General features: G+C 40.4%; 1 protein-coding gene across 5 annotated transcripts in view; it reads left to right on the forward strand.

Annotated features, from left to right (window-relative positions):
* LOC139945427 (uncharacterized) overlaps positions 1-23166 on the forward strand; it is a 144013-nt gene that overhangs the window by 24001 nt on the left and 96846 nt on the right. For 4 of the 5 annotated variants that reach the window (XR_011787074.1, XM_071942777.1, XM_071942779.1 and 1 more), the window contains exon 2: positions 5126-5227. Coding sequence is in view for 4 of the 5 variants with exons in the window: in XM_071942779.1 (XP_071798880.1) it covers positions 5126-5227 (102 nt within the window). In the remaining variant the exon portion in view is untranslated. Of the gene's footprint in view, positions 1-3343; positions 3412-5125; positions 5228-23166 lie in introns of those variants that run through there. The other variant, XM_071942778.1, reaches the window with a different exon arrangement.

Raw genomic sequence — 23166 nt, forward strand, 5'->3', positions numbered from 1 at the left:
GGACTACTTGTTGTATGTTGAAAACCCCATGACTGTGCAAACTGTTTGAAGGCAAAGCAATCAAATTGTCGTGCGTTGTCACTGATGACGATGCGGGGGATCCCCAAAATCAAACCAGCCGGAGTATGAGTTGCCAAGGGCTAGGTAATTCATACCGTTCCATTGGAAAAGGTCAACACTGATATGTTCCCAGGGGAGATTTTGTGGTGGGTAGCTTTTTGATGGTTCTTTCTGTTGGTGTGCTTTGGTAGCGTTGCAAACTGTGCATTCCAAGACGGACTGTTTGATATGAAGGCCAGTAAACTATATCTTTGGCTCTGCGTTTGGAAGCTTCGATACGTGGGTGACCTTCGTGCAATAGTTTGGTGTATTCCGTACGAAGCGACTTGGGGATGATGGCCTTTTGTCCCTTCAGAATTATGCTGCGCTTGAGGGTCGGTTCTTCTCTGAATGGGAAGTAGGGGCGAGTATCCAGAGGGGCGTTGTTGGCGTGTGAAGGCCATCCGCGACTGATGACATCAGTTAGTTGTTGCATGGTGGCATCATGGGCAGTTGCTGCTTTGAGCTGTGCAAGTCGTGTATCGGAGATTGGTAGGAGGGTCATGAATTTCAGGTCGAGGTTGTCGTTATCAGTGGTTGTCAATGGAGTGCGTGACAAAGTGTCTGCGATAAAAAGTTCTTTCCCTTTCTTGTACACAAGGGTGATGTTGTATTTCTGCAAGCGGAGAAGCATGCGTTGGAGCCGGGCAGGGGCGCTAAGCAGGGGCTTCTTAAGAAAGTGACCAATGGCTGGTGATCAGTTTCAACGATAATGTCTTTACCGTAGATGTAGTCATGGAACTGCAGTTCTTTCTTGATCTGTGCATGCCGTTGTTCGGTGTCGGTCATAGTGCGTGAGGCGTACGCTATGGGGTCGCCCTCTTGCAGGCAAGCTGCACCAAGGCCAAACTTTGAGGCATCGCATGTCACTGTGATTGGTTTCTTGACGTCGAAGTACTTGAGTGTTGGTGCGTGAGCGATCTTGTCCTTGATTTCCAAAAACACTGCGTTGTGACGGTCTAACCAGCACCAGTGGACGTCGTTATGTGTGAGCTGGCGTAGTGGGGCTGCTAAGTCGCTTAGATTCGGTATGAACTTGGCCAGGTATGTCACCATGCCAAGGAAGCGTTGTAGGGCAGTGATGTCCTCAGGCGGGGGCATGTCGGTAATAGCACTGACTTTTGCTGGATCGGGCCGAAGGCCAGTGGCGGTGAATACATGACCGACATATGATACTTGTGCGAGACCCAATCGGCATTTCTGGGGGTTGAGATGCATATGTTGTAAGCTTGGGCGGTCCCTTCGGTTACCCGGTTCTACCCGGTTCTGAATTGAAAACCGGACCAGCAGTTCCACTCTTCTGCAAGCTGCATTGATTGTGCAAGTTCCACTGTCCGTTTGAGGTCAAGTTTATCCTCTGGTTGGGAGAGCACGGATTTCTGGATCCGTTCATCCTGCACACCACAAACCAGCCGATCTCTCAGCATGACATCAAGCTTTTGTCCGTAGTTGCAGTCACTGGCGAGTGCACGTAGGGCTGTAAGATAGTCAGCAATCGTTTCACCTGACTGTCGGTATCGGCTGTTGAACTGGAAACGGGCGATAATGCTGGACTTTTTAGGCTTAAAATGCTTCTTCAATGTGTTTACCAGCTGGATGTACGTAGCTTGGTTTGGTTTCTTTGGAGCAAGAAGATCAAGAAGATCGCTGATAAGCTTGTACGTCTGTGATACAACCACGGAGTTTAGGATTGCCCGTTTTCGTGTGGAGTCCGTTATGTTGTTGGCCGTAAAATATTCGCCAAGGCGGTCCGTGTACATCAACCACGTTTTCTTTTTTGATGAAAAACTCACCGATAGATCCCAAAGTGGCCATTACGGGTTACTCTGACACCATGTAAGAAGATACAACTTCGTATGTTATGATTATAAGTCAAGCTTTATTCCAGATAATGAGAGTTGACTGTTACATGCGGGCGGCTATGTTATAAGGTGATACAATGCATTATGGGAAGCAAACACTAGACTTGAGTCAGTCTGCTTTATGGCATGTATGGCATACTGCTACATAAATCACCATGTTTATCAATTCAAAAAGTTTATTTCCTAATGTGTGGGTAACATACCGTACCGGTAATGATCAGTAAAATAAGAAATCCCCAGTGAGCCACCATGTATATGTTGAATCTTAAACAGGTTCTGCCGCAACCTTTTTGAGATATGGGTTCTTGAAGTTACGCATAATGTTATTGAATAACCCTCACAGCGAGCTTCATGAGCCTTTGTAAAAGAATACTCTCTTCATACATTACACATTTTTTGATCTGTCTGATTACATTAGTGAGATTTTTTTTTTATCTCTACCATTTCTTGGTGAAATAACGTATCAAAAAGTCTCAGTGTTCTAAAAGGAAAAACAACCTTTTTTCTGACTCTTTTGGGTTTATACCAATTTTGCGAATAGCCGTGTTGAGACACCATTGTAATTTGTATATGAGCGTGAATGTGAGGCTGAATCCGGTGCTAGCTTGACACTGAATCCGGTGCTGAATCCGGTGCTAGCTTGACGCTGCCCAAACTATTTGTGTCCATGATTCCAAGTCTGAGTTCTGCTTAATCATGGAGTTCCTCAGGGATCAGTTGGCAGCCCACTGTTGTTTTCAATTTACTTGCTTCTAGCCTCAAAAGCATTATTGAACGTCATGATGTAAAGTACCATTGTTACGCTGATGATATTCAGATATACATTAATGTTACTTTCAAATCTGACCAGGATGATGCTTTTGAGGCAATCCACATGCTTGAATCTTGTGCTGAAGATATCAGATTGTGGATGTGTTCTAGCTCTTTAAAATTGAATGATGGCAAATCTGAATGCTGTATGTGTAGGGTCTGTATCTCAACTAAGTAAGATTAGTTTACCATCCATTAAGATCGGTAATGTTGACATTGCTCCGTCTGCGACTTTCCGCAATCTGGGAGTCATTTTTGATTCTTCTATGGTGGTAATGTCTGCTCATATATCTTCTGTTTGTAAATCTGTTCGATATTACTTACGTAATTTGGGATTCATTCGTAAATATTTAACCCGTCCAGCAACCGAAAATGTTGTTCATGCCTTCATTTCATCTAGGCTAGACTTTGGTAATGTACATTTCTTTCAATTGCCTCAAAATTGTTGTTTATAGTTTATAAATAGAGACAAAGACACATTTCTGTTGTAGTATCATCGGGTCATGTTCTCTAACTCTCAGGAATCACATGTAATACAAGATGGCTGCCCGCATGGCAACTGCTTCGCTTGGCCCCAGCGGCCAGTCTATCCAGGACCGCTGGGATGGGCTAATCGCTTGCACAGATTCTTGTTCAGGAAGTACGTCATGAGTACAGTGCATAGAAATATGGTGCAGTGTGAGTGCGATGCATGATGGGACTGCGCATTTCTAAACCAATGACAGTGCATGATACATTTGCCCATCCCAGCGCCTTTGGTTAAAGCAAGGCGCTGGGGACGAGCAAAGGCAACTGCCTATAGTTACCAACACAAGAGGGCGGTATAACATATAACGTAACGTCCTTCTATTTTTAACAGTAAAAAAGAAGATTTACCAACACAAGAGGGCAGTATAGCATATAATGTAACAAAAATCAACTCACACGGTTACAGAGACTTCAAAATTCTGCAGCTCGTCTCATAACACTCACTAGATAAAGACCACATCAGCCCAGTCCCTCATTACTTGCATTGGCTGCCCATTGAATCTCGCATCATATATAAAATATTGTTGTTTGTCTTTCATTGTGTCCACGGTTCCGCCCCTGAATATAATATCAGTCTCATTCAGTGCTATGTTTCCTCCAGGCGTCTTCGTGCTTTGGATTCCGGCTTACTTGCAGTGCCCAAAACGCGCACTACATTAACTGGGGGAGTCCTTTGCGCACGCTGGACCATTCCTATGGAATCAGTTGCCAAAACACATTCGGGATAGTGGCACCGTGGACACTTTTAAAGACAAATTGAAATTTCTTTTGTTTCAAACAGCTTTTCAGTAGTTTATTTCTTGTGTTTTCCTGATGTTCCCTCTTCCCTCTGTTGATTTGTTTCTGTTTTCTTCTTTTCATGCGCTTTGAGCACCATGGATACATGCGCAATATAAATGTCCTTATTATAATTATTATTGTTATTATGAGTTGCAGTTTTAGCCATTACCCTATTTTTGCCTACAGTCCAACTTCGACAGACCTCTGGGGGTGCTGGGGGGATCCCATGACCGAGATATTGCTCAGATAATATTTTGTTTGTTTTAGCAATAATGGCAAATTTGTTTGCCTACATGTATAGTCCAAAAAGGACAGATCAGGGGGGGGGGTCCCAAGACCATTCCAAATGAAAATATTATTGTGTAACGGTAGTTGTTGTTTGTACTACATTGTACCTCATACTAGTCCTCCTCCACTGCTTTAGGTGTGAGATCTTTTCTGCCACTGTGGTGTGTAAATTTATTGAAGCGGGTAGGATGAGCTGTCTCCCTGACCATACCTCCAGGGGAGTACATAATGACGATTGTTAAAGGAACTGTACATGTTTGGTAATTACTCAAAAAGGTTTCAACCTTACTTGGTAACGAGCAACAGAGAGCTGTTGATATATAGAAGCGACTCCCTCTGAAGTAACGTAGTTTTTGAAAAAGGTAGTTTCTTACTAAAATTATAAAAGACTTCTAACCAGAAACCTTTAATTCCTATCTGAACATGCTAAAAGCAGGGCACTATTTTGTACAACAAAGGTGTTTTTTCTTTTATCTTTTTCTTGCAACTTCAATGATTAATTGAGTCCAAATTTTCACAGGCTTGTTATTGTATGCATGTTGGGATACACCAAATAGGAAGACTGGTCTTTGACAATTACCAAACGTGTTCAGTGCCTTTTAATGATTATCGACTCTGGGGGATTATCCCAGGTATAGGTTGTGTATTATATTGTTTAGTTCCAGGTCAGATGAAATCTTTTTAAAATAGATCAACTTGACCAAAGACTTTTTTCCCCAACCAAAACTTATGTTAGTGTTTCTATCAATTTTTGTTAGGCATGAAAATGGAATCAAGAACAACAACTGTTAATGATGTTGACATGGTTGATGTAGTAAACCAATCCTACCAGGCACCAAGTCATCAAAGTGGAATGGAAAGTAAGTAGAAAATGCTCTAATAATCACTGCGCCTGTGTACCTACATGTACTAGCTATCGATTGGTGATTTATAATATAAATAGAGTGATGAAGAAAGCTAATGGGCAATTCATGGAAAGGTGGACATTACATGAAAATTTCAACTTCAAGAAATGAAAGTTTAGGCACTATAATTTATTTATAATATGAGTTCTAGTTTTGCATTGTGAATTTTTTTTTTTTAAGCTTGAAGATTTTTCAAAATATGACAAAAATTGTTTTAAGGACAATTTGTCAAAAGAATCCATGAAATAAATGGTAATTGGAAAGGGTATGATATTTCAGAGAAAATAATTGAACAAAACCAAGCCAAATGATTAATAATATTGTAATAAGTCATTCTTCTTCCCTGGCCAGAAAGAAAGTTGATATTTCATCACTGCTTAATTCTACGCTTGGGAATATTATGCACTAGAGACATTGTAACGCGAGTTACCGAAACACCTACTTTTTCCTTTAATAATTCTTCTGAACTAAAACAAATCATGAGATTCATTATTTTCTAATTAAACTCAATACTATAACTTCCTATGATGCCATTTTCTGCTTACTCATCCAAATATTTAAAATATAAGCATCTAAAAGCTGTAACGCGAGTTACCATGTAACGCGAGTTACCATAGGTAACGCGAGTTACCACCTATTTGATGCAGTTTTTCAATACAAATGTATGGCCCATGCGTGTTTTAGGGCAAGGTACATGTACTACAGTAATTATATGTAATATAATTACAACACACTAAAACAAAAGACACAATTGTGGCCTACATGGACTGGTATCATCAAAAGTGTGTCAAAGGAGTGTCAATCTGGTCATCAGTGGCCCAGCATCGCAGTTCGAAAATCGTTCAGGTGTAACCATTGTACCTCTACAAACCAAGCAAAACAACCAGATCAAATGGAATTGTTTTGCAACATCCCAAGGGAAAGGCCCAGTGGATGATTGGACATTCAACGAAGCGTCATGTGTGGAGCAAGGTTTCAACACGTAAAGCCATCAATGCTGTGACTTTTGTTGATGCAACAATTGACATGAAAATGTCAATGTCCATGAAGTGACATCAGAAGACATCCACAAACACAATCAGTCACTTGTCTTGAACTCTGTGTTTGATAAAGCCGAACAGATCACTGGAATTACATGCATGCACTTCTCTACTGAAGATGTAAATGGAGCTACTGTAGCACTACTTCTCTCAAAAGATAAGCATCCACCAAGGAAAGACATGACGACAGGAGACGCATTGATTCAGGTTGGGTACTGGTATGCTGTGAATTATGAGGACATCCTTTTCCCAGGTGAAGTCATTGCAATTGGAGAAGACAATGACTTTCAAGTCAGTGATGGAGGCAGCAGGAAATAAATTGAAATGGCCTTTTTCAAGGGACGTCATCTTCTATCGGCTCCGCAGTATGATGGTGAAGCTTAAGCATGTTAAGAAGCCAGACATAGCCAACAATCGCTGCCACTACAAGTTTTCAACCAACTTTTGAAACTTTACACTTGATGTACATATGTACAGGACATTGTAGATTTCAAATGAAACAATGAGCACACATGTAGATCATTTACCTTTTCTGGAAAGCAGTGATTTCTTTCCATTTACTTTTGTAAGTGTAGTGTACAGCTGGTTGGTATCCAATGGAATCACACTAGACGCAGCCAAGTTGTATGTATGTGCACCATACATACTGTATGTATGTGTATGCCAGTGTGTACAGGATGAGTTACATGTAGTTAGTAGTTACATAAATGGGTAATCCTACTTGTTATCAATTTGTTTTATGTAGTAGGCCCTAAATGTTGCAAACTTGACATGATATATGCATGAAATGAGACATCATTTTTTCGCAGACAAAGTGTAGCGCGAGTTACCGTAACGCGAGTTACCGACATGAGAGGTCCTCTCGGATTTGTTATCAATTGTTTTGTTATTATTTGAATGTAATCATTCATCTTACATGCCTATGTCATAGAAACACAGAAAATTTTCTATCAGGGTTGCCCAGTTCGAGGAGAATTTGAAAACATAGCTGAAGTTTTTTATGCTATGTCCTTTTTATGTAACATGAGTTACCGAAAATTAAGCTGTTGTCAAAAGAACACGAACAGTGTTTTAGAATTTTTTTTGAGGGGGATTGTTAGTCATAACTCCATTAGTGTTCCTCAGAGAAATTCTGCTTATCTGACCTCAAAATAAAAGAATACCAGCCCAAACATTAAAGGAACACGTTGCCTTGGATCGGTCGAGTTGGTCTTTGAAAAGCGTTTGTAACCGTTTTTTATAAAATGCATATGGGTAGAAAGATGTTGTAAAAGTAGAATACAATGATCCACACAAACATGCCTCGAAATTACGTGGTTTTCCTTTAACCTTGTCGACTAACACGTCGGCCATTTATGGGGGTCAAAATTTTGACCCCCATAAATGGCCGACCATGTTAGTTCGCACAGTAGAAGGAAAACCACGCAATTTTGAGGCAAACTTGTGTGGATCATTGTATTCTACTTTTAAAACATCTTTCCAACCATATGCATTTAAAAAAAAAACGGTTACAAACGCTTTTGTTTTGACCAACTCGTCCGATCCAAGGCAACGTGTTCCTTTAATGGAACTACCCCTTAAATGTAACGCGAGTTACCGTGGAATTGCCCTAATGCAGATTGCTTTTGTGCTTGCCATTCAAGTTCAAAGCAGAAACTAGAGACAAAAGGAATGTTTATTGGCTTAATATCCAAGTGACAACATGGGGCAGGAAGCAGAAAGTATATATTATGGTGCCCTTGGTATACAGTGAGTATAAGTGAACAATTAGTTAGACTGCCATGGTCAACTCTTGATGGTCAGCTTTTTAACTTTAAACTAGTACCAATGGTTGATAGAGAAATGTACAACTTTCACAGGAAGGAAGGAAGGAAGGGGTTAAGGTCAACATACCTCATTTATACTATTGGAAGAAAACACTACAATACATTAACATACCAAACTATTTATTGTAATATCCAAATTTCTAGGTGTTCAGGATATAGCCTGAAAACAGTTTTTTGTTCGTTTTTTTTTTATGCCCAAACAATGGGAGAACAGAAAGAAGTCCTTGGTTGACACCATATTACAAACATGCGTGTGTGTTTAATATTGTTGTGATGCGTGCGTGCGCGTGTGATTTGTGTGTGGGTGCATGGTGTTATGGTATTGTGATTTGTGTGTGCGTGCAAGCATGCATTGGGATATATGTTGGCCTACAGGTTATAACTTACATGTAGAATGACTCAAAACTTTTCATTTGGGTCTTGGGACCCCCAAGTTTAATCTCCAATTTCGTTTAATCTCCAATCCTCATTCAAGGCCATCTATTAATAAAGACAGTGAGTCAAAACTATCGAAACATGGGAGTACATAAATTTCATATCTTACATCTGTAACAACACCAAAAACTATTATTTAGTCCCAACTTGGTGAAGAGAGTTAAATAACTACCAGCAACTTTAGCAGTGGCAACTTCTATACAGTTTGAAGAATTGCAAGGTTATTGAAAAGCAAAATTCTCCCTCCATCACGTCAAAACTGTCACTTCAAACTCTAAAGAAAGAGTGATCTATTATGTAATAAAATCACAATGAATTTAGTCTGCAAATTTATACTTCTTGAGTTGGCAATTTTCAGTTTTGAGGTAAAAGGAATTATAAAATTTACGGTTTCTCAATGCGAAGTAGTGGGTTGTGCCGGTTAGGTCTGCTGGCCCTCATACGTGTTTCCGCTGGCTTGAGGCAATACCGCGTTAAACTTTTAACGTCTTGCTTCAGTGGCTGATTTCACTGAGCTTTGGCTTCGGCATAAAAACTGTATGCCAACTGATGCACAAGTCTGTTTAGCTACATGCACTGGTTGGTGGCTATATCGCAGAACCTCTTACGTCCTCTCACTCTCAGCTTTTGAAGTCAACTGCCTTTGCACAGCATTTTCACATCTCACTCACTCTCTTTTCCCCACCCTAACTAATTATTCCTGTTAATCTTCTAACTATTCTATATTTTACCACTAAACTGAAAATAAAGGGACACTTACAACCAAAGTTTTGTAGCCGATTGTTTATGCTACGCTTTTATTGTCACTTCTACAGTATGCTACGTTATAAAAGCCTAATGAAATCCGAGTTTAAGTCTCCTGACGATGACTAGAGCAAGCTACATGTAGTCGAAACGTTGAGACCAATTCAGAACTGACTCCGCGGCAGTACAGTTAATTACGATCCTACATGTATAAGCTAAAGTAGTAGTCCAGTCTATTTTCTATACCATCCCCCCTGGTAATAGTTAAAAAGCAGGGCAGTTCTTTTTAGAACTGAGAAGTCTCCCAAACCTCCGATTATCTACTCCGCGGCAGTAGAATAAAAACAAGACAGTTCCCTAAGAATAACTCTACCTGGCAAGTAGATACACACATGGTGTTACCGCAAACTAAATATACATTGATACAGTACATGTACCTCACCATGCAATGCCTCAAATCCTATACATGTACAGTGTATACTGTTCTACATATTATGTCAAATGTCAAGAAACAGACAGGCTTGCACGGCATTTGTGTATTTAAACATGACCTTACTTGTTTTACTTCTTGAAGAGACACAACGGCTGAATTGGGCTACATGTATTTGGGCTACAAAATAGACTAGTGACTTCAAAGGTACAATGTTATTCCAGGAATGGAGAAGAGCAGTCCGTAGAAAAACTAATTCGCTGAACCAAATTTAAATATTTTTTTTTACAATTTTTCAAGAGTACATGTATGACTTAAAAGACTACATGTACGTATTCAGATTATGAATACAAATTGTAAATAATGGTAAAAAAACGAACGTAAGATTAGCATTCAGAGAGTCTGTGTAAGCTTTTCTATGGCCCCACAGGTTCCCTCTGTTATAACCAGTCGTTTAGACAATTCTTAACTGAACTGAACGTAGCTTTTTTAAACAAGACTGAACTCAACAGCAGCCATTTTGTAAACGACAATAATACTAAACAGTAACAACCAAGAGAGGGCGCTATATAGAAAAGCTACTTTGCAAGTTACTACAACTCCTCTCCCTTTAGTTAAATGCAACACTTCCCAGCTAATGTAACAAAAAACAAATGTCCCTTAGAGAATACCAAAAAAAAACAATTTTCTGAAGTCCTGGTATCAATAATTGAGGACTTAGGTTTGATTACCAATCACCAAGGCACATCATAAAAGAAAGCATTATTTTACTCTGCAATTTAACACACTAAGTAGTATTAACACAATCAAGTAACCTTTAAAGATTTTAACAATTACCATGATTACTCCTTGTAATTTCCAATAACAAATCAAAAGATTGAACAACTGTTCAACTACACTTCAAAAACATCCAGCCTGTCCATCAGTTGTTATCAATGTCATACACGCATAATTCCACTAAACAGTTACAACAGTTAGGAATCGTGGAATCTGTAGCGAGGGGGTTTATTGTGGTTGCGCGTTGATCGGCGAAGGTCTGGGTTTGGAGAATTGTTCACAGATTGGCTTAGATCCGTTGGCTGTTCAGGTTGGTTGTCCGCACAGGAACTAGACTTGCTCCTATCATCTTCCTCCTCCCTTCGTGGTGCCATAGGATCATTGTTGGGGGGTGTAACAAGCAACTGACGGGGTCGTAATTGATCCACATGTCTTCTCCAGACACGTCCATCATCCAGCTGAACTGTAAACATACAGCTTCCAACTCGTCCCGAAATCAAACCGGCAATCCAACGTGGTCCAGTAGCGTAGTTTTCGGCATACACTGAGTCGTTGGTATTGAAGGTGCGCAGTTTGGTGTGTTTATCATGGTTCACCTTCTGCGAGAACTGCTTGCTGTCAACACGGACTTGGATATTAGGACGAATTGCATCAAGCCGTGTGCAAGTTTGCGTTTCATCAACATCTCTGCGGGGGATACACCTATGGTTGCGTGAGGTGTAATGCGATAACTCATTAGGAATCGTGACAATTTGGTTTCAACTGTACCTCCAGTCATGCGGGTACCTCCAGTCATGCGTAACATTGCAGCTTTAAACGACTGCACTGCCCTCTCTGCCAAACCATTGGAAGAGGGGTGGAACGGTGCTGATCTGACATGTTTTATGCCATTCAGTCGCAAAAAGTCTTCAAAGTCTGCGCTTGGGAAGTTGCTGCTGTTGTCTGTGACAATTATTTCCGGCAGACCATGGGTTGCAAAGGTCTGACGAAGCCGTTCAACAGTGGCTTGTGACGTTGTACTTTGCATGTCATGGATGTCCAACCACTTACTGTGTGCATCAACTATCACCAATAACATTCTACCCATAAATGGGCCTGCATAGTCCAAGTGCAAACGCGACCATGGCCGACTAGGGAACTCCCAGGGGTGAAGTGGAGCAGTGGGTGGAGATTTGACATGCGGTGCACTGTTTAACTTTATCTTCCCGGTCTCTGTCCTTGTTTGGCCACCACACATAGCTACGAGCGAGTGATTTCATTCGCGAGATTCCAGGGTGCGATTCATGCAGTTCCTGGACAATCTGTGTTCGACCTTGTGGGGGGATGACAAGCTACTTTGCAAGTTACTACACCACCCATGCCATATTTCGTGGGGTCCTGCAGGTGTAATCCCGCGCGCTTTGAACTCCCAGCTAGCAGGTCTCGCCGTGAGCTTGGGAGGGGTTGGGATCCAGACATCAAAGTACATGTTTGTCATCATGGGTTTGTCAGTCGGTACACCTCACTTGTCAAATCCATTATTACTTATGATCGCAGCGTTGCAATGCTCTGTTTTATCTCATTACTCCTAATAATTTTGTTATTACAAAATTATTGATGTCGTCAAAATGTAGGAATATTGCATTTTGTTATATTGACAGTGTTGTGTGAGTAGCATAATCAATGTTTTATAAAGAAGAAAAAAGAAAAAAACCCATATACAATTGTACAAAGGACAGGTAAATAAGAAATTTTTATGAATGGTTTTAAAAAATGTATTGATAAAACAAACTTCCCTCAAACAGTCAAAGCATAATTTGTTAAACAAAACATTATTTTTGAGTTCTGTAAATGAAATATTAGTTTGTAGATTTTTGAGGTAATGATTTAGGCAACTAGCGGAATTTAGATTGATAGGCCTATACTTTACTATGGTCTCAAAATTTTAAGTACCATTGCCCAAGAAGCATCTGGGCATATTGTTTGCTGAAACTCAATGATATAAGTAAAACTTGTGTTGGAAGAATTGAAGGATTGTGCCACCAATGTCTTGTTGTGTTTTGTAAAAGTTGTCGTGAAAAGTTTTCGTTTTACGTATGCGACAAAAGTGGTTAACCAAGCAGGAATTCGACTGGACTACTTTTATGGTACATAGTCATAGCAGCACCATTAACCGAGTGAGTTGAATAATGGCAGTCGCAACTTGACTAATTGCAATCAAAGAGTTGTTGCAAAAGATATGGTTACGTTCCAAGCTTTGGAGCTACGCTTGAATTCCATGAGTTTCTCCCAGTTACGCTCTAATACAGAGTCAACAGTCAAGTTACGCTTATGTTCCAAGGTATGCAGCTACGATTACATTCCAAGATCACTGACGATCTGAAAAGGTGCGCTTTCTCTCCTGAGTCAAGCTACGCTTATTGTTTTAAGATATGCAGCAACGCTTAGGTTTCAAGATAAGAAGAGCAAAGTTTCCAACTACACTTGCGTCCTCTCAAGGATGCTTTCGATCCCTCAAGATTCCCTTCCCTTCTCCCAAAGTGCTTTTAAAAAAATGTCACATACCAGGGCCCACCTGTTTTATCTCATAGCAGAAAATACTGCTTACAAAATTTCTTTACTAGCCACAAATTTATTGGGGCACCATCCACAAGTCCACAATATTTCAAATTTAAGTAAAATTGGGCTGGTAACCAGTTCTGCTAAGCAATACTATTTTGTGCTAAGCAAATACAGGCTTTATGAAATGGGCCCTGTTAGGTTGGATGCATGTAACGCCACGATCGCATTCCAAACTGCAGGTTAAATCAGAAAATCAACAACAAACTTAGTGCCAATTGGATCAGAACCACAAGTTTTCTTGTTAGACTTCATGACCAAGTTCTTAACATCATTTTCTACTAAACATTTGAACTGACAAAAAATGTGCTGAAGTCGTGCATTGGAGTTGTCACTTGGTACATTACGAGTACTACATTGTCCACCAAGACCTGAATGAATTCTGACACAGATTTTCATAACTTTCTGGTCAAAATAAGAACCTAAATTATTCACAAAGGTCCCTGTGTCAATGTGAGGTGGCAATTCCACTACAGACTTCTTCATATTTAACATGTTTAACAATGACTTACATGTAGTGAGATTGAACAGCCTTTTTTGATCTGTACTACTTTCATGAACACAGTTCTGAGCGGCCTTAAAAATAACATGATCACTTTCTAGACCACTCCAGCGGGACTTCTCTCTCTCAGGCAAGGTCTGTAGCATCCCCAACAGAGTCATGTTAAATCTTTCCACCTGGCCATTTCCTTGCGGATGGTAGAGGGTGGTACGTGAGGGTGTGACGCCAGATAGGTTTTGAAGCCTTCTGAATGGATGATTTTCAAACTCCCTTCCCTGGTCAGGTTGGAGTTTTTGTGGGCAGCCAAATCTCAAGACAAAATCATTGAAGATCTTAATAATAATAATAATAACCGTATTTATAACGCGCCTCTTGCCAAAGGATACAAAGCGCCAGGTATTATTACTGCAAGGACTGGGGTGAATTTTGGAGATATACTGAGGGTCACTGGTGGTTAATTAATCAATAATTTTAATATGTTTTATGATAGGAATTAAGCTCAACTTCCAAAAGCTTCCATTTGATATTATTTTACGTGATTTTACATAATTAATTTGTAGGATACTCCTTTATTTTCCTACTCCTGCCGATAGGGGGGCGCTCGTATGAGACATTTCAATTGCACGATTTCTGCACCGTAATGTTTGTATCTGACTCTGTATTTGTATGTGTACGTCGCAGAGACCAAAACTGTCATAAAATGTCAAGCTATAATTTCACCTATAGAACACGGCCCAGTTTTATGGCTCTGTCTGCTTCAACCAAACTCTGCCCATTTATTATACAACCACCATTCTCCGCTTACTGTGCAGGCGCTGAAATATCTGTGCAATTAGTTCAAAGCAAAAGATTACATATGACAAGTTTCCCCGCGCACAAGCAAAAATATCCCTGCTAAGCTGTGAAATATGCTTTATGTAAGCGATAATATCCGCGCTTCTGATGTGTCAATTCTTTGCTTACGCAGTGAAGCAGAGTCAAATTGCACCAGTTTCACAAGATTTCCCCTCATGTACTAACAATCTTTTTTTGACTTTACATGTTTGAACTGTAGGCCTTACCAAACCTACTTACAGGGCAAAATTACATGGTTCTCATGACCACCAAAGTCTGCGCTTACAATCACCATTTTCCGCTTACTGTGACGTGCAAGCTTGGAAAATAATGTGCGAGCCACTCCTGTTTTCGCGCGTTTCGCCGTGTCATGACATGTGTTTATAACAAATCCGTAATTCTCGCTAATGAGAATTTGTATTGTTTTACCGTTTTCTCAAAAAGTAAAGCATTTCATGGACTAATATTTCAAGAGAAGTCTTTCACCATTACCTTCTGTAAACCCTGTAAATTATGTGTAAATCTGTGAACTTTTTTTTTTTTCTGAACCGAAAGGGTCCAATGGCTTAAACACTAAAGTACACTAGTCGCCCCTGCCTACTTTTGTCACAAGTAAAGCACGTTTTTTTCTGCGAATGCAAATCAAATTTTTAAGTCACTGTTTTCGCAGTGAAAGTTTCGCAGGAGTTGAGCACAATTATTCAACTGTAGCAAATTTGTTTGATGCGAATTGTGACGTGAAGAACACATTCCCTGCTAAGCTGTAAAATACGCTTAGCGTAAGCACAGTTCCCTGATTATGTAAGCGCTGCGATTCTTTCCTTTAAAAGCCATTGCCCCAGGACCAAACTACATAATAGCTTTTTAAACACTAAAAGCAGCTTAACCATGCCTCATGTTCAAGTTGTGAATCCAGGTGTTCTGCTCAGTTTCTGCAATTTTGTAAAGCAAAATGGTTTGCCTGTTTATTATAAGCAGCTCTATAAAACTGAGCCACTCAACCACCAGAGAAACGTCAGCATACTAAAATCTCTGCTTTTGTATTCCTGTCAAAGAGTTTTTGTTTGTCATGGTCTAATTTCCGAACGTAACGCGAAATACTGGAAATAGTTTAGGCAAATGGTCCCCGGTGCGAACAAGGTGACTTTACCTGTAAATAATTCCGAATCCCGGGCTGTCTATTTTTCGTCATCCACGCTGGGCGCCTGAAATGAACCCGGTCCACGACGCACCATGCTCAGGCTTGTCAAATTTTGGGAACAAGCTTAGACTTGTGCAGGTCGGTGATCGTAAGAAATCTATGTATATTGAACAAAAAAAACGCAATAACACCGGTCGAAAATGGGATAAGGACTTGGTCAGGTTAATAATTTTACAATTTTGACTATTCAAATCAAGTTTTACGCCGTACCCATGATCTTTAATAATAATAATAATAATAATAATAATAATAATAATAATGAACATTTCTAATGCGCCATGTCTGTCAATGATGACACTCCTGGCGCAAGAACTCTGCTTATACACAATGACAAGGCAACTAAAAGTTTGGAGGCTATTGTATCCGAAATAGATATGTTTTGAGGTGAGTTTTGAATTTGGAACAAGTATCTGCTTTTCTGAGTTGAAGTGGGAGGCTATTCCAAAGAGATGGTCCGGTATGTGAAAAACAGCGATCACCCCCAGGAGTGTAGGCAACGTGGAACGTTCAGGAGCAGGTTGTTTGAGGAGCGGAGCTGTCTTGGAGGTTTGTACACATGGATTAAGTCATTGATGTAGTCAGGTGACGTGCCATCCATTGAGTGGAAGATCATAAGGAGAACCTTAAAGATAATGCGGTCCCGAACAGGAAGCCAGTGTAATGCTTGTAGGGTCGGGGTGATATGTGATGAGCGTTTGACACGAGTGATAAGTCTAGCAGCTGAGTTCTGGAGGCGTTGTAGTCGATTTATCTGAAACTCGGGCAGGCTGATCAAAATGGCATTGCAAAAATCGAGCCGTGAGGAGATTAATGAGTGGACTATCACCTCAGTTGCCTCTAAGGTCAGAAACTTACGGATATGAGACAGATTTCTAAGCTGGTACCTGACAGTCTTTGAAATGCTGGATATCTGATGGTTTAGGGTCATGTTGGAGTCTATGACAACACCGAGGTTGCGGCATTTTTCAGACGGGTATATTTGTGAGGATCCAATTTTGATAGGATGTTTGGAGATCTTGCTCAACTTCCCCTTGGAGCCTATGAGCATGAACTCTGTTTTTAGCTCATTGAATTTCAGGTTGTTTTGGGCCATCCATTGTTGAATATCAGAGATACACTCTTCTAGGCTTGATGGTGTTGACCAGTTGTGTATCTGATGGTTTGAAGGAGACATAAAGCTGGATGTCATCAGCGTACATGTGATATCCGACGTTGTGACTGCAGATGAGTTGGCCAAGTGGTTGAGTATATGTTGAGAAGAGGAGTGGACCCCCAACTGATCCCTGTGGGACGCCGTGGGTGAGAGCCGTGGGTTTGGATTTTGTCCCATCAATGGCAACACGCTGGAAGCGGTTACTGAGGTAGGATGTAAACCAGCTGAGTGCATGTGAGGTGACACCAAAAGACTGCAAGCGATTTAGTAAGATGGTGTGGTCAACTGTGTCAAACGCTGATGACATGTCGAGAAGGATGAGAGCAGTTATGTTGCCCACATCCATCTGCTGCAGAATGTGATCTGTCAAATTAACCAGAAGAGTCTCAACACTGTAATTCTTACGGAATGCAGATTGACGAGTGTCAAGTACTTGGTTGTCAAGCAGATGTTTTGAAAGTTGGGCGAATGCAACACGCTCCATAGCCTTTGATAGAAAAGGAAGATTGGAGACCGGACGAAAGTTTTGTAAGGCATTGTGATCCAGACCAGATTTCTTCAGGACAGGGCGAATATTGGCTAGCTTCAGGGTGGTAGGAACAATTCCTGTTTTGAAACTGTTGTTTATGATCGCAGTCATAGCAGGAACAATGGCTGGCAGACATTTCTTTAGAAGATTTGTTGGCATCGGATCCAGATCGCAGGACTTATTTGGGGATTTCAGGATCACTGATTTTACTTCCTTACATGACGCTGGTCGGAGAGTAGACATTTGAGTGGTTACCTCAGTTTGGAAGTGGAGCCTTGTATGTCTACAGGTTGTGGCTAGGCTTGAACAGATAGCAGCAACCTTATCTTTGAAGAAGCAGTTAAAGCGATTTGTGAGTGTAAGCAGACAGTCATGATCAGGTAAAGCAGATATCTTCTTCCTGTTCAAGATTTCATTTGTGAGGCAGAAAAGCCTGTTTGAAGCGCTGGAGCATTCAATGACTTGATCAGTGTAATAGGTCTGCTTTGCAGACCGTATCAGAGTCTGGACAATCTGGCGCTGTCTGGTAAAAAGCTGACGGTGGATTTCTAACTTTGTTGTTCGCCATTGCCTTTCAAGCTGTTTCCGCCGGTTCTTAGCTTGAACTATATCACTGTTGTACCACTTTGTGTTAGGACGTAACTTGACGCTACGGACTTTGGCCGGAGCATGGATGTTTAACACGTTCTCTATGATGGAGTTGAAAGCACTGACTCCTACCTCCCCGTCGGAGGCAGAGCACTGCTCTTTGATGGAGCGTTGTGAGAGATCGTTCATGAAGGATTTAGGTTCCACTGCACTTATATTTCTGGTAGAAATGATCTTTCTGCTAGGCTTTGGCTTTGAAATATCAAGCATGCACATTATGGCAGAGTGGTCTGAAATACCACCCTTAATTCTGAGATCGGAGAAATGGTCCTCATCAGATTCTCGCGAAATGAATAAGTCCAGGATGTGTCCTCGATCATGGGTCGGCTCGCAGACATATTGCTTCAAACCATGTGCTTTCAAAAGATCATTGAACGATGAGGTGTTTGATGATGAGGTTGCATCCATATGTATATTAAAGTCACCTGATATAACCAAGGGACATGTGTCAAACAGGCGACTGTCAAGGAAAACTGCAAATTCATCCAAGAATTGACTAAAAGGGAACTTAGAGCCCGGTGGACGATAGATAATGACAATTTTGACGACTGTAGAGTCAGACTGTATGTTACTATCAAGAAGTTCAAATGTCTGATATTGAGTTTGGGAGCAGTTTACTTGAATCTGAAGAGTATTTCTATACAAGAGTCCTACTCCTCCTCCACGTCGAGTAAGTCGAGGTATATGCTTGAAAGTAAAGCCATTACACTCAAGTTCCCCTACTGCTGCATCATCATCAGGAGTCAGCCATGTTTCAAAAACTCCCAAGATATCTGCTTTGTTATCCATCATGAACTCAATTACTTCACTTGTCTTATTCTTTACTGAGCGGGCATTGAGCATTTCAAAAACCACCTTGTTGTTGTCATTGACCGACTGATGGTGGATAATTGGTGCAGGTGGACATGCTGTGACTGCAGCAGGTGGGTTCTCTGTCCTTCGAGTGTGTGGATGCTTTGTCTTGCCAGCCCTACATGTAACTCCCCTCTTTGTGGCAGGAATTCTATTTATCCCCAGTGAACGGATAAGTTGCATCAGATGTGAAGGTATTTGGCAGTTTTGTGAAACTGTTGTCCTAATTGCAAGGAGGTCTTCCATAGAATAGCACATGATAACGAGTTCACAATCTGTCAATGATGAGATCTTAAGTCCTCCAGTGAACAACAAAAGAATCAGCAGTACAAACATGACAAACAACTGAAAGCCCCCTACACGGTTGAATGGGTGTACATGTACATAGCCTTGATCAAGGCGCTACAGCCAGCCGCGATCTGCAAAATCCCAGTCCCCATCACTGAATTCCGCCAGCGCACCCCCATACATAACAAAGTGCATATAATACGTGTACAGCGTATGTACACATACGTGCTGTACATGTACATGTACCATCTGTATACGGTACACTTACGGTACATGGGTACTTCCTAAGTAGCGCCTTGATGGTTTTGTATCTGCCAAAATTTAGGGCGGAGCTCATTATGCTAATGTATACTAACAACCTGTTCTCATTGGTTGTTGGTTGACCTATAAACTCTCGCTGCGATGTCACTCACAACGTTCTGCAAGCACTCGCACACATGTGCTCGTGGCTGTAGTTGCAATGGCGGCGGGCGAGGGAGAAATCCCTACTAGTAAAGCAAAACTGGAGTCAGTGGAAATCAGTAGTGTAAAATTTGCAACACAACTAAAGAAACTTTCAACAAAATATAATAACCCGCGGTTAATGCATCAATCATGGGTTGAGAAATAGAAGGAAGAAAATTAGACCATGTGAAATGTGTTTGAGAAAGGTTAAAAAAGTATCCAGGTGTCATGGGTTTCCGGCAAGATGGCTACTTGGTAAGAATTCTTAGGTGCTGGGCATATTTTCATATTAGAGGAAGGACAGAGATTTCATAAACTAACTCTTGCCATACTAGTACTACACTACAACGTTACACTTATAGTACGGCAGCTTCCAATTCAGGGACAAATCTGCCAGCTACGTTGTAATTATGAAGCTAGTCCTCGTGTTATAATGAAACGCAAGACAACAGAAGTTGTTCGAAGTTGTTCAACACCATTACCGACCGGGCGAGTCTTGTCCGGCTCACCCGTCCGGCAGCACATTCAGACCCCTTACAATCATAGCTAATATACACCACGCTCCCGACACTGCTATAAAAAGCACGTAGTACAGTACACACACACACACACACACATGGACGTGGCATGATTGCTGGCAGTAATACATGTACCTCATTCTCAATCGCGCCTGTGATTGGCCAATGTTTAGAATGACACGCCCACATCATGAATACCCTTTTATCGGAATTCCGATAAAGCTTTACAAATCCATCAAGGCTGTTGTTTGAGCCACGTGTGCGAGGTTGGAAGTAGAAAGACACGACCGTACTCACGACTACGCTATACTGTTCTCGCTGTACAATGTATGGTAATGTACATTTTTGTGTATGCACTGCATGCGTGTGCAGCGAACCGGGCCGGGGAACAGTATGTCAACAGCCTTGATCAAGGCTAACATGTACACAGTTGTCTATATATCCACACCATAGTCAGATTGTAGAAAAATGAAAAGTTATATCAGCAACAACTCCACAATATGATGAGAAAATCATATAAAGATTGTCCCGGTGTGATCTTGGAGCGATGACAATCATCTGGTACAAAATTTAGCAAGCAATTGTCTCTATTTGTGTCATAAACAGTGTAATTAGCAGAGCTCAAACTTTAGGCTGCCACATGGGCGCTTGTGTACATGTGTATGCTTCCCCGGAAATACAGGTTTTTTCAAATAATTACAGTTTCTATAAGTTCTGATGCTTTTAAAATGACCATCAATAAAATATATCTTAATCTAAAGCAGTTTTGGGAAGTGTGCAACATGTAATTTAATTTTAATCGAATAAACTATGTTTCCGAAAGCTGGGTTTGTTTACACTTCAAGAGCCATTGTGTTTGTGCACAGACACAAAATGTGAAATACATCACGTCATGGTGACGTCGTCCAGATTTTTATGTCGGAAATCACATTAACAGGACCTGACTGGTGTATAGCTGAAAAAAGTTTCAGGATTGGCGGTCTACTTTTTGAGATATGGTGTTAACTCGGTTTGCTAATTAATTATTCATAAGCTTAATTAAGGCTTATTAATTAACAATTTTAATTTTTTTTCGATAGGAATTAAGCTTATGTTCTAAGCTTCAATTTGGTATAATAAACTCACTCTTTTGTATTATGGTTTATGAGATAAGGCTGCGGCAAAAACGTGTACAAACGCTACGGGATTTTGGGAGAAACAAAGAATAATAATAAAAATAATAATAACTAGCGGGATGCCGCGCTTCGCGCGGCACCCCGCCGTCCCCGCTAGATGATGAAAATCTTTTTTCACAAATATTTCGAAATGTAATGTGGGTGAGGGTGTTATACGCCTCTCTTAATATTTATGCATGACGTCATAATTCTAACTCCAAATGAGGCTATGGCGCACATCCACCACTACTTGCAGTGGCTTCGCCCACAACCTTGTTTTGGGTTAGATTGACGACGTACCTTGGCACACATATAAGAGAGACATGTTCGGATGGACAGGGGTTATAATAACTTGGTATAATTGGATTGGGAATTGCATTTAAAATGATCGAGGATGTTGTTAAGCTTTAAAGATTCATATAACATTCATAAGATTTCTTTACTTTTATTATTTGGGTTGTTTTCTTTTATTCTTTTTTTTGTCCTTTTTTTTGTGTCTTAAAAAAAGATTTTATCAGTGTTTTGCCATTTGTTTCTCTTTATCCATGCCCTTTAAACTAATTTTATGTATACCTATTTCGACTTGTTGATGTTTTGTTGTATATTGTTGGTAATTCCCAATAATGGAGCGACTTGTTGATATAATGAATGTTTCTTGAAATCTTTTAATAGTATAGATAAAAATAATAAAAATCTCGACGAAAACAATAGCTGTTCCGACTGGATCGGAACAGCTAATAATAAGGAAAATTTATATTGCGCATGTATCCACCTAATAAGGTGCTCAAAGCGCACGAAAAGAAGAAACAGAAACAGAAACAAATCAACAGAAGGAAGAGGAAACATCGGGAAAACAAAAGAAGAAAAAGTTACGAAAAAGATGTTTGAAACAAATGAAATTTCCATTTGTCTTTAAGAGTCACTGCGTTTAAGAATGTACCAAGTGGTGATTCATGGGTTCTCAGATCATCTTCTAAAAAATAAGAGTGATACATTATCATACCAAACGAATAAATTCAAAATATTAGTTTACTGACGCTTTCGATTGGGAGTTATCAGTTATCAAAGTTTCGGCTTAAAAGCTTTCGTGAAACGAATAGTACATTCCCTGTAAACACAAAAATGTGCCCCAAGGTCATCCCATCAAAAGGTTTTTTTTTTTTTAAATCTCCAGTTGGGCTTATAACAAAAGTATAAAAAAAATTGTGGGAACTCGTTGGTGCGTCATGTTACGCGCACCTGAACCTTTGACGAACAGTGCCCTTGTGCCATTTTCAATGCCTCATAACTCAACGCGCCTATAAGATCCCATGAATTAAACAAGTTCACATGAAAGAGCTTGCATCCCTGAAACAAATAGAAGTGGAAAGTGCGTGGGATCTCATAGGTGCAGAGAAGTAATAGAGGTCAAAGGTCAAATTTTACCAATATATTGCATTTTTGCACCTATGTAACCTTGCGCGCCGTGGATTTTTTTGGGGGTCGAAAAAATGCTGCCTATAGTGTCAGATGTTATTCCGCATTGAATGTATATAAAAATGCACGCACACAATCCACCCGATATACTTTGTACAGAGCTTCGGTACCAGGTGTTGCGTCACACACGTAGTACATGTATGACTGATTCGTGGGTCACCGGCTTTCGCCAAAACTGAGTTTTTTCTGGGTCGGAGTCAGCATTCGAAAGGTTTTATCGAATACTACTAAAATATCAGTACTTATTTTACATTTCTTGAAAAAAAATAGCAATAGGCTATAATCAATTATCCATTCTAATACATCTAAAGTATTTTGAATCTACATGTACTCTATTTTGGTAGTCAGTTGTCCTGATTTCCCTTTCCTGTATTTAAATCTTAAAGGAACTCGTTGCCTTGGATCGGTCGAGTTGGTCTTTGAAAAGCATTTGTAACCGTTTTTT

This window comes from Asterias amurensis, chromosome 12 (genome assembly GCF_032118995.1).
Source record: "Asterias amurensis chromosome 12, ASM3211899v1".
NCBI classification, from domain to species: Eukaryota; Metazoa; Echinodermata; class Asteroidea; order Forcipulatida; family Asteriidae; genus Asterias; species Asterias amurensis.